Here is an 11212-nt window from a genome sequence, read left to right on the forward strand (position 1 = left end):
GCGACGGTGGAGCTGGGGAGGGACCACTGGGAGCATTGCTGGGAGCGTTATCGGGTGCACTGCGGGGTGCATTGCCAGGAGCATCACCGGGGGCACTGCTGGGTGCATCACTGGGCGCATCGCTCTGGGTGCATTGCCAGGAGCATCACCGGGGGCACTGCTGGGTGCATCACTGGGCGCATCGCTCTGGGTGCATTGCTCTGGGTGCACTGCGGGGTGCATTGCCAGGAGCATCACCGGGACATTGCTGGGTGCATCGCTGGGTGCATCGCTGGGTGCATTGCCAGGAGCATCACTGGGTGCATTGCCAGGAGCATCACTGGGGGCATTGCCGGGTGCATTGCTGGGGGCATTGCTGAGTGCATTGTGGGGTGCATTGCCAGCAGCATTACCAGGACATTGCTGAGTGCATCACTGAGTGCATCGCTGGGTGCATTGCCAGGAGCATCACTGGGGGCACTGCCAGGTGCATCACTGGGTGCATCGCTCTGGGTGCATTGCCAGGAGCATCACCGGGTGCACCGCTGGGTGCACTGCCGGATGCACCTCTGGGAGCCCAGGTGCTGTGCCAGAGCTGCCCGCTCCCGGGTGCCTTCACCTCCACTCTCCTCTCCCGCAGACGCGGCTGTGCCCCGCCGTTCAGGATGTCTCCGAAAGCTGCCACCCTCGTGCTGGTGCTCCTGGCGGTCGCAGGTGAGGGGCGGGTGGGTGCAGGCCCCCGAGGGCTGGGGCGTCCACCCCGAGGGGCAGGGCAGACGCCGTGGGGACGGGCCAGCCCTGAGCCCCGTGCCCCCGCGCCCCCAGGCTCGCAGGCGGACGTTAGCGCGGACCAGGTGGCCAGTGTGATCTGGAAGTACTTCAAGGAGCTGGGCACCAATGCCAAGGACACTGTGGACCAGCTGCAGCAAGCCGAGCTCAGCAAGCAGCTCAAGTAGGTGGGGGGCGGCCGGCAGCCCTGGGGGGCTGGATGGGGTGGGTGCAAGCTGCAGGGTGCCTGAGCCCCTTGTCCCCACAGCACCCTGCTCCAGAGCAACCTGGAGAGCGTCAACTCGTATGCGGCGGACCTGCAGCGGCGCCTGGTGCCCTTCGCCACGGAGCTGCAGGCCCGGCTGGCGCAGGACTCGCAGCGGCTGAAGGAGCAGATCCAGCAGGAGCTGGCGGAGCTGCAGGCCAAGCTGTCGCCCTACGCCGACGAGGTGCACCAGCAGATCGGCACCAACATCCGCCAGCTGCAGGCGCAGCTGAGCCCCTACGCGGAGGAGCTGCGCGCCCAGGTGGACCGCAGCGCTGGGGAGCTGCGGCAGGCGCTGGAGCCCTACGGCGCCGAGCTGCGCGAGCGGCTGCAGGGGCACGCCGGCAGCGCCCAGGCCTCGCTGCGCCCCTACGCCGACCGCCTGCAGCAGCAGATCGACCGCGGCGTGGAGACCCTGCAGGTGCAGCTGGCCCCGCTGGCCGAGGAGCTGAAGGCGCAGGTGGAGCGCAGCGTGGCGGAGCTGCGGCAGGCGCTCAGCCCCTACGCGCAGGAGGTGCAGGGCGGGCTGGAGCGGCAGCTGGCGCGCCTGTCGCTGCAGGCGGAGCAGGCGGCGGCGGAGCTGCGCGAGCGCCTGGCGGCCAGCGGCGAGGAGCTGCGCGCCCAGCTCAGCCCGCTGGCGCAGGAGCTGCGCGAGGCGCTGGGCGCCGAGGACGAGAGCCTGCGCCAGCGCCTGGCCCCGCTGGCCAAGCGCCTCGACGAGCACGTGGCGCAGATGGTGGACGCCTTCCGGCAGCAAGCGGCTCCCTACGGCGAGGTCTTCGGGCAGCAGCTGGTGAAGGGGCTGGAGGAGCTGCGGCAGAAGCTGGACTCGGGCACGGCCGGCGCCGAAGACCACCTCGACCTGCTGCAGAAGGAGGTGCAGGAGAAGGTGGCCTCCTTCCTCAGCACCACCGAGCAGGCCAAGAGCTGAGGCCCCCCGAGCCGCGGCCCRCGCGGGGGCAGAAATAAACGGGAGCCTTGCAGTGCACGCTGTGTCTGCGTCCGTCCTTCCCGCAGCCCCGCTGCCCACCCCGGGCTGGGGCACAAGGTCCGAGCGCCTCCGCCCCCGCGTTCGGGTGCYGAGCGTGCTCCTCGGCCCCGCACCGCATACGGGGCAGGCGGGTGGGCGCTTTCCTGGGCTCCCCCAGCCCCGTGGGTGCAGGCTGAATGTCTTGTGGAGGGGGGCAAGGAGAAATGCAAGAGGTGAAGACAAGGATGAGACGCTCCGGGTCTCCAGCAAGGCAGCCCCGAGACGCCCCATCACCGGGGCCCGGAGAGGCACGCGGAGGCGCTGGCCGTGGGCTGCCCCCGCAGGGAGAGCCGAGGCGGGAGCGGACGCCTCCCGGCTCCTGCCCGTGTTTGCCAGCAGCTTCTGCAACCGGCCGATTGCTTCAGAGCAAACATTGCAGCGCTCCCCCTCCCTGCCCCTTTCCTGATTTAAAACTTTGGTGTCAGCAGCTCGTGAGCAGCTGGGCATGAGCGCAGGGCACGTGAGCAGCTCGCGCTGGGAGACTTGCTCCGTCGTGCTGGCTTTCCTTGTTATTTTTACTCTGCGCAGCCCCTCTTCACAGGGAAAAGACTCAAGCTGAAAGTGCCTGCGCTGCCTCCTGGATTAAGGGCGACCTGTGATGGCAATACGCAGAAGTGTGGAGCTGGGGGTGTTTTGGACGGGAACGGGGCCGTTCTGCTGGCAGAGTTTGTGATAAAGTGGCCCCGATCGAGATGACGGGTTCCCGGCAGGCATCGGAGGCGCCGCGGGCTGCCGCGGTGGGGTGCGTGCTCTGCAGAGCACTGCCCCAGCAGCCAGCCGGGCGGTCCCGGCACGCCGTGCCCGAGCCCCGGGGGCTCACTGCCGCTGCCACCCCCACGAATCCCTGCCCCGCACCGGCCCCGGGCACGCGGCGCTGGCGAGCCGGGCGCCGGGGAGCCCTGCGAGCGCCGGGAGACGAAGGTCGGCCGTGAGTGCTGGGCCGGCCTCATCCCGAGAAGCCTGCAGAGCAAACAACGGGGGCTGCCTTATCGCGGGGCGAACGGCCCCTCGGCCGCGGGGAGAGCGGGGTCGGGGCCGAGGCCGGCTGCTGCTCCCGGCGCCCGCCGGCCGGCCGGGAGATGCTGGGGGAAGGGGAGGCGCGCTCCTTCGGCCCCCCGGCAAGGGGTTAGGTGGGTGCCGGGGCCCCGCCGCCGTGAAGGAGGGACCGGAGCAGCCCGGGTGCTGCGAGGGGGGCGCGGGACGAGGCAGCCCGCGGGCAGGCAGGCAGCCGAGCGAGCGGCATTCACGTCACCTCCCAGGAACGCCGGTGACCCTCCACGTCGTATTTACACGCCGTGAGGTCCAAAACCCTCCGCGCTGTGGCTGCGTCTTATCACTCCGGTGCTTCTGCCTCCCGATATAAAGGGAGCCGGGCGCCGGGCTTCCAGCAGAGGGGCCGCAGGGGGACCAGGAGCCAGGTAAGGGGCGGAGGGGCAGCTCGGCCGTCCTGTGGCACCTGCGGYGGGGGCACCCGGCAGCGGCTCCCTGCTTTGTTTGGCGGCTGCCGACCGTGGGAGTCGGGGTCCTGCGCTGCGTTTTACACCCCTCCCGGCACGCGCAGGCGTTGCTCCTTTCCGGAGCAACGTTGCTTTGGACCCCGACAGGGAGATCTGTGCAGAAAGCCATAAAACGCAGGAGCAGAAAACGAGCCACCTTCCTGCCCACCAGCCCTCGGGGAGGAGACTCGCGCTGCTAACTTCGGCCTTGGCCGCCTCTTCCTCCCCGAAGCGCTGCAGCTGGCCGCCCCAGCAGATGACGTCCCTCCGAGCCTCGCTCCTGCTCGCCCTCCTGGCCACCCTGCCAGGTGGGTGCAGCTCCGCGCCGCCGGCGCCCAGGAGCTTCCTTCTGGTGGGCCTGGGATGGGGCAGAACCGGAAAGCAAACGGAGCGGGAGGGACTGCCCCGGGCGGAGGTTCCCCAGCCCCGGGGCCATGTGTCCATGCGGTGCCCCATCCGTCGGGCGCAGAGCCGCCGCCCGCGCCAGCCCCTCCCGTCTGGGCCCCCTGGTCCGGGTGGGGGGTTCCCAGCAGCATACAGCGCCGACGGCATTGCACAAGCCCRGGGGTGCCCCCACCGGGCCCTGTTTCGGGGGAAATCTCGGGCTGGGCTGCTGCCTGGCGGTCCGTGCCCGGTGCCCGACTGCTGCCCGGTGCCCGCAGTGTCGCCAGTCGAGCTGGCCCGGAGCGGCTTCTGGGAATACCTCAGCCAGCTGACGAGCGACAAGGAGAGCCCCGAGCACGGCCAGGGCCCCAAGCCTGGCCGGGACACCACGTGAGTGCTCCACGGCCGCCTCGGGGTGCCGCGGGCGGSGGGCTGCCGCCCCTCGCACCCGCTGGCGTGCACCTCTAACTGTCACCCCCGCCTTGCACAGAAACCTCAAGGAAAGCATTCAGGATGGAGTCAACTACGTGGGAACCTTCTTCGAGAAACTGGCGCCGCTCAACAGGGGCCTCCAGCCCCGACTCTACCAGGACTCTGACGGCCTGCGCAAGCTCATCAGGAAGGAGCTGGAGAGCCTGAGGGTGAAGCTGTCCCCTTACGTGGACGAGGTGCACCACAAGGTGGGCAAGCACCTGGAGGACCTCCGCTTCAAGCTCCAGCCATTCACCGAAGAGCTCCTGGACCAGGTGTCCCTGAAGGCGCGGGAGCTTCAGCACCACCTTCTTCCCAGCCGAGAGGTGACGGCTCAGCTCCTGGGGGGCGTGGACGAAGTTCAGAAGTTCATGGCTCACTATGCCGATAAAATAGCCTTTCACACGGACCAGGTGAAGGACATTTTCCACCCRTACGCTGACAGGCTGCTCACTGAGATCCACCGCAACGTGGAGGAGCTGCACAGGAACGTCGTCCCTCACACCCAGGCCAGCTCAGAGAAACTCAACCAGTATATCCAGGAGCTCTCCACRAAGCTCACCCAGAACGCTGGCGACCTCCACCAGAAGATTCAGAGGAACCTGGAGCAGCTGAAGCTGAAGCTAAGCCTTTACCCCGGCGGCCTCCGGGAGCGCCTGGCCGGCGGGGCCGCCGGGTCTCCGGTGCCAGCGGACCATTACGCGGAGGAGCTTGCTCAGGAAGTGCAGCGGCGCGTCGAGGAGTTCAGGAGGGACACCTACCTCCAGATCGAGGACTTCACCCGGGTCATCGACCGGGAGACGGAGGAAATGAAGGTGAAGCTGTCCTCGCAGCCCTCCTACCTGGAGGAGCTTCAGGACAGCCCGGTGCCTATGGAGGACTTGCACGTCCGCCTGGACACCCTGTGGAAGGACATTTCCCGGAGCCTGAGCGAGCAGAGCGGCGACACCCAGTGACGGCGGGCCCCTCTGCCCGCGGGACGGGWCGGGACGGGAGYGGGGTCGGTGTCCCCCCGCCCGACGCCCGCGGCGGTGGCACCCTGGGCCTGGAGCCGAGGCGGCCCTCCYGCTCCCCCGGCTGTGGGGGCCCCAATAAAGCGCCTGCCCTCAGCCCGCGGGGCGCGCGGCTGCCTCCCGTCCCTGCGCCGCCCGCCGTGGGCCCCACGGGGAAGCGCGTGGGGGGGATGCGCGTGGGGACCACACGGCCTGACCGCCCCGCACGCGGGGGTAGGCGGGGGCTCACCAGGGACACGGGGGAGCGAATGGCACACGGCATGCAGGAGGGACCCGGGACACGCGGGGACACGCGGGGACTCCGGACACGCGGGGGAACCCGGGACACAGAGGGGCCGGGCGGAACCCTGGATACAGGGGTGAGGGGCCCGGGGAGGCCCGGGGGGACCCTGGACACGGGGGCACCCGGGTCGGGGGGCGGGGCCTGCCGGCCACGTGACCCCCGCGGTACACACAGCGGGGCGGGCGCTCCTGCGCGTGCGCGGCGGAAGCGCTTCCGGGTCGGGGCCGCCCGGCGGCATCGGCATCATGTCGGCGCTGGGGGCGGTGGAGGAGGCGGCGGCGGCGGGGCCGCTGTTCCGGCCGCTGGGCGCCGAGGACGGCGAGCAGCAGCCGGCCGAGATCGAGTCGCTCTGCATGAACTGCTTCCGCAACGTGAGGGGCCGGGCCGGGCCGGGCCGGGCCGGGCGGGCGGGGGGACGGTGTCCGCCGGCGGACCGTGCCCGGGCGGCGCCGCGCCCCCGCGCGCGGCGGTCCCCCACGAGGCCCTTCCCCGCTGCAGGGCGTGACGCGGCTGCTGCTCACTCGCGTCCCCTTCTTCAAAGAGATCATCGTCAGCTCCTTCGCCTGCGAGAGCTGCTCCTGGTCCAACACCGAGATCCAGGCGGCGGGCAGGATCCAGGAGCAGGGCGTGCGCTACACGCTGGCCGTCGCCGCCCGGCAGGTGAGCCYCGCCGGCCGCCTGCCCTCCCGGGCYGCAGGAAGAGGAGCGCCTGTGCGCTCCGAGGGGCAGCGCCGTTTGTTTGGTGCTAGCTGCTAAAATCCTGTCGGTGGCATGCTCCTGAGTGAGACGCGTGCTGGGGATCTGCCCGCATGTGAGTTTTCCCTTGCCAGCCCTCCCTTGTCATGCTGTGCCTGTGATCAGCAGCATCTGCTGGGCTCCTGCCAGCCACACAGGGGCTGTGGAGAGTCTGCCCCTCCTGAGGGGTGKGTGGGACAGGAGTTAGAGCTGGGTGGCAAACGACCTTTGGAAATGTAGCTTCACACCTGGCTGGGCTGTTTATCCCAGCTATGTGTCACAGTGAATGGCAAGGCTGCCAGGACTGCCCTTAAGCTGATACAGCTCACTTTGCAACAGCCATGTGATCGCTCAGTGTAGTGGAAGCTCCTGGTCCTTTGGGGGATATTAATACCACTTGTGAATTGCTGTGTGCAGGATATGAACAGGGAGGTGGTGAAGACTGACTGTGCCACAATTCGGATTCCTGAGCTGGACTTTGAGATCCCTGCATTCACCCAGAAAGGAGGTGGGTATGTGGTTGGTGCCCCTTGGCATGCCTGGGGCATGGGTGGTGGTGCCCTGGTTGGAGTTTTGCTTCGGTGGCTGACTGGAGACTCCATAGCAATGTGGGGGCTCAGCTTTGGTGGTGTAAGAGGCTTCATTCCCTCCCTGTGGAGCCCACAACATCTTTCCACTAGTGTCAACTAGGGTGGCTGAACCTGCAGTGAGAGAGGTGTGGTGCCTCAGCTCAGAGCCTCCCTTCCTAACATATTCCAAAGCAGCAGCTTCCTCATCTGAGGATTTTTGTGTCTGTCTTCTGGCAAGCACGTAAGGTTTCTGGAAAGAGATAGTGCTGTCAGAGCAGGAACAGGACCAGAAAATTGGAGGGCAAACATCTCTTGCAGACTTGGCTTCCTATCTGTCAGATCAAATAAGCCTGAAATGGCTAATCTGTGGAGGCTGCCAAGGATCAGTGCAAGCTGGCAGGATCAGTAGCACTGCTGTGGTGTGCTTAATGCTGCTGTTGCTTCTGGTTTCTTTCCATTTCAAGTTCTCACCACCATTGAAGGGATAATTGACAGAGCTGTAGCGGGCCTGGAACAGGACCAGCCTGTGCGCAGGGTAAGATGCTGTGAAAAGGGAGTCTCTTAAGAGATACTTGCTTCGCAAACTCTTTGCTTTGTTAGTCCTGTACCTATTGGTATTGCACACCTTTGGGTACCTCAGTATTTGGGAGTCTCTGTTTTTTGCTACTGATTACGCTGTCTTAAGTTCTGGCCCGTCCCAGACATCGCTCTCAAATGTTTCCYGTTTCCCAGGCAACGGACGAAGAGGTGGCAAGGAAAATAGATGAATTCATTGGTAAACTAAAGCAACTCAAAGAAGTACATTCCTCTTTCACCTTTGTAAGTACATGCAAGGGCGCAGACTCTTTCTGTTGGGGCATGGGCTGGCTTCCTACCATTGCCTTTGGCGCTCTCCTCCCATAGATCATAGATGATCCTTCAGGRAACAGTTTTGTGGAGAATCCTCATGCACCACAGAAGGATGAAGCTCTCGTGGTAGTTCATTACAAGCGGACTCCCCAGCAGGCTGCCATGCTGGGGCTCGGGGTAAGGTGGAGATCTTTTGCTCCCTTCTGCTGGGCAGGACCTTTCCCCAGCCAATCAGCCCCTGTGCTCGCTTGGGCTGGGGCTGCTGGAGCGCTGTGGGGGAGCTGAGCCTTTCTGTGCCCTTGCTCCCTGGGAGATCCCAGTCTGAGAAGCAGGTACAGGTATGAGTTAATGGTGGATCTGGTCTCTGCTGCTGCAGGCAGAGGAGACGAACGAGATGCCGGCTGATTCTGTGGAGGACCTGAGGAATGAGGTGAGTGACTCAGCAGTGTAACGGCTGCTGTGCCCAGGTGACTCTGGCATGCAGGACAGCTCTTGTCCAGCGACATCTACATGCTATAAAGCACACGTGGCTGCTGAAGCTGCGGTGCCGGGGGCCTTCCTCCTGGGAGCGTCACGGCTCTGTGCTCGCCTTTCCTGCGACCTAGGTATTGCAGTTCAACACCAACTGTCCCGAGTGCAATGCTCCAGCTAACACCAATATGAAGCTAGTGCGTATCCTTTGAGAGGTGGCATGGGTGCAGATTGGCACCTTCTGCTGGGGGTGTACAGAGGCCAGGGTGAGGGTGGGAGGCACGTTTTGTTCTGACCTAGCCCTCTCCTGCTGTGTCAGTAAAGCACGAATAGCTTGCTTCTGGCAGAGCCTGTGAAAGTGTGAATCTGTCCCAGTGCCACTCCTGACTTGCGAACATTACCTGTTTCTCAGCTAACCTGTTAGCTGGGACAGTACTGTGATTTGAACTTGGATGTGTATGTTCGTTTTCAGCCATGGTTCAAAACCTGTCTTATGTACGCTCCAAAGAATGATGTGTTCTCTAGAGGGCAGAACTGGCAAGGCTGCAGCTGAGTTCTGTAGGCAGGACACAGGACCCCTCTTAGAGATTCTTTTTTTTTCTTTTTTTTTTGATGACTTTTCCTTGACTGCCTGCTCCAGAAATCCCACACTTCAAGGAAGTGATTATCATGGCCACCAACTGTGACTCCTGTGGGCACAGGACAAATGAGGTGAGCTAGAAAACTACTGACCCCTTTTTCTAGGGAGTGTTTATCTGTGCTGTCCTGGGTAGGTGTCTCTTAGACTCCCTGGCTTCCACTCCATGCTCTTCCAAATGTGGCTGTGTTTAGCAGGTGCAGCTGGGAGGCTAGATTTGCAGGGCATTTTGTGAGGTACGTTGCACTGAGCATAGAACTACCTCACTTGCAATAGGTGGGGGCTAGATGATGGGGTACGTAAAGGCTGACTGGTATAGCAAGGTTAGGCAGGGTCTGCTTAAGCTGCTGGAAGGCTCCAGGTTTGCTGAAGGAGAAGGGGAGGGAGAAGGAATTCTGTGTCTTGAAGAGCTTCAGTCTCATGAAAGAGGGTTATCCACCTCCAAAGTTCTGCTGGTTAAGCGTCTCCARCTCTGCAGTGGCCTTTGGACAGCAAGGTCAGAGTTGCTGCGGTAAAGTATCTTTAAAGCATCATCATGGACTGATGCAAATATATACATCTGGTCCTGGAAACTGACTGTCAGCATTAAATGCCTAGGTTAAATCTGGAGGAGCGATAGAACCACAAGGCACCAGGATCACCCTTCGGATTACAGACCCTTCGGACATGACTAGAGATGTTCTGAAAGTAAGGTTTGCCTTCAGCTAACCTTGTGGGCTGTGTTTTGTGGGCTCCTGCTCCTGCAGTGAGCTCTGCAGCAGGACTGTTYCAGGGGTGTGGAGGCTTCCACAGGACTTACGCAGTGTGCTCTGTTGCAGTCAGAGACGTGCAGCGTGGAGATTCCTGAGCTAGATTTTGAGCTGGGAATGGGAGCGCTGGGGGGGAAATTCACCACGCTGGAAGGGCTGCTGAAGGACATCAAGGAGCTGGTGAGTGGTTCTGTGCAGCCAAGTTCAGTGCTGCTGTCAGCTCAGGCTCCTGCCTTCTGCTTTAAGGGCAGTTCCGGATGTCAGTGGAGCTCCGTCCCCTCTTGTCAGTGCCAGGCCTGCCTGTGGGGCAATGGGCTGTGGGACTGGGTTTCTCATGCCCTGGCCAAGTGAGGGGGTCTGCTCTTGCAGGTCGAGAGAAACCCCTTCAGCCTGGGGGACAGCTCCACGCCAAGCAAAATGGAAAAGCTGCAGGAGTTCAGCAGGAAATTGCTTGAYGTAAGTGTCCTCTTAACTTTCAATCTGCTACCATGTGCTTTCCACCACTGTCATTGCTGGTACAAAGTAGGCCTAAYGGGACTCCTATGCAAGTATCACCGGACCTTTTCTTTTTCAAAAGTGCTGAAGAACTAGGGAGCTGTAATGTATTGACGAGCTCTCTTTCCCCAGATAATAGAAGGGAAGACAAAGGCTCACTTCGTGATGGATGACCCTGCAGGCAACAGCTACCTCCAGGTATCGTATTGTACACTGGCAAGATGAACTTCTTGAAGTCTTCTGAATAGTTTTGGAGRACCCATGCCAAGGAGAAATTCACTCGGGCTTCCTTTCAAGGCCCTGATAGTGAGTGGGCTGAGAATGGGTTTCTGAGGCTGCATGTCCTAATTTTTGCATGTGTTGTCTTGTAAAGGGAAATTGTTGGTAAGTTTGTGGGAAGGAAGATGGAAGCAGTGCCTGCTCTGTGGAATTAGAGCTTGGAAACTGGGAGTCTGGTGGATTGGTCTTGACTGAGTCAYGCTGTCCTGGGGGAGATGGAGATGTGTGAAGTTTGTCTTCTGTGCAGTGATCTGGTTTAAACCTTGTCTGAAGCTCCTTGCCACTGCCGGAACTTACCAAAGAGCTTGTAGCCTAGGCTAGTGCTGGAGACTTTGATGAGGCCGAAGCAGAAAACCCTTTTCTCTTTCAAACGGCAGAACGTATACGCCCCAGAAGACGACCCGGAGCTGCAGGTGGAGCGCTATGAGCGTACTTTCGAGCAGAACGAAGAGCTGGGCCTGAACGACATGAAGACAGAGGGTTACGAGGCGGCAGCGGTGTCGGAGCGGTAGCGGCGCGCGAGGAAGAGCCGCGATTCCTCCAGCGCCCTGCGGAGGAGGGGACAGTGGGGTGGGGAGGGCCCGCTTCCCGCCGGGGCGGCGCTGTAACGCTCGGCACGGAGCCGCGATGGAAGAATGTCGTGTCGTGTTCCCGCGGGGTGCTCACACGTTGCTGAAACGCGCCGTGGTGCCGCGCCTGCCTCCGTCCCTGCGCCCGTGGGTCTCGGGGCCCCGCCCCC

The 11212-nt window shown here is 62.9% G+C and overlaps 3 protein-coding genes across 3 annotated transcripts; all 3 read left to right on the top strand.

The window, feature by feature from the left end:
- Positions 1 to 633: 633 nt before the first annotated feature.
- APOA4 (apolipoprotein A4) lies at positions 634 to 1977 on the top strand. Its single transcript, XM_085303117.1, has 3 exons — positions 634 to 693; positions 805 to 931; positions 1016 to 1977. Exons 1-3 carry the CDS (start codon positions 645 to 647, stop codon positions 1941 to 1943), a joined length of 1104 nt encoding a protein of 367 aa, XP_085159243.1. The 5' UTR covers positions 634 to 644; the 3' UTR covers positions 1944 to 1977.
- A 1389-nt stretch (positions 1978 to 3366) lies between these two features.
- Positions 3367 to 5507, top strand: APOA5 (apolipoprotein A5). Its single transcript, XM_085303115.1, has 4 exons — positions 3367 to 3460; positions 3771 to 3846; positions 4201 to 4312; positions 4413 to 5507. The coding sequence occupies exons 2-4, from the start codon at positions 3795 to 3797 to the stop codon at positions 5347 to 5349; spliced, it is 1101 nt and encodes a 366-aa protein (XP_085159241.1). The 5' UTR covers positions 3367 to 3460; positions 3771 to 3794; the 3' UTR covers positions 5350 to 5507.
- Positions 5508 to 5900: 393 nt separating this feature from the next.
- ZPR1 (ZPR1 zinc finger) lies at positions 5901 to 11156 on the top strand. The gene is made up of 14 exons (XM_085303114.1): positions 5901 to 6060; positions 6188 to 6349; positions 6842 to 6932; positions 7458 to 7528; positions 7726 to 7812; positions 7897 to 8019; positions 8219 to 8272; positions 8448 to 8514; positions 8954 to 9024; positions 9548 to 9637; positions 9769 to 9879; positions 10069 to 10155; positions 10327 to 10392; positions 10851 to 11156. The coding sequence occupies exons 1-14, from the start codon at positions 5935 to 5937 to the stop codon at positions 10983 to 10985; spliced, it is 1341 nt and encodes a 446-aa protein (XP_085159240.1). The 5' UTR covers positions 5901 to 5934; the 3' UTR covers positions 10986 to 11156.
- Positions 11157 to 11212: the final 56 nt, after the last annotated feature.

The sequence above is a fragment of the Rhea americana genome, unplaced genomic scaffold (assembly GCF_003343005.1).
Source record: "Rhea americana isolate MKP2758 unplaced genomic scaffold, rheAme1 scaffold_197, whole genome shotgun sequence".
NCBI classification, from domain to species: Eukaryota; Metazoa; Chordata; class Aves; order Rheiformes; family Rheidae; genus Rhea; species Rhea americana.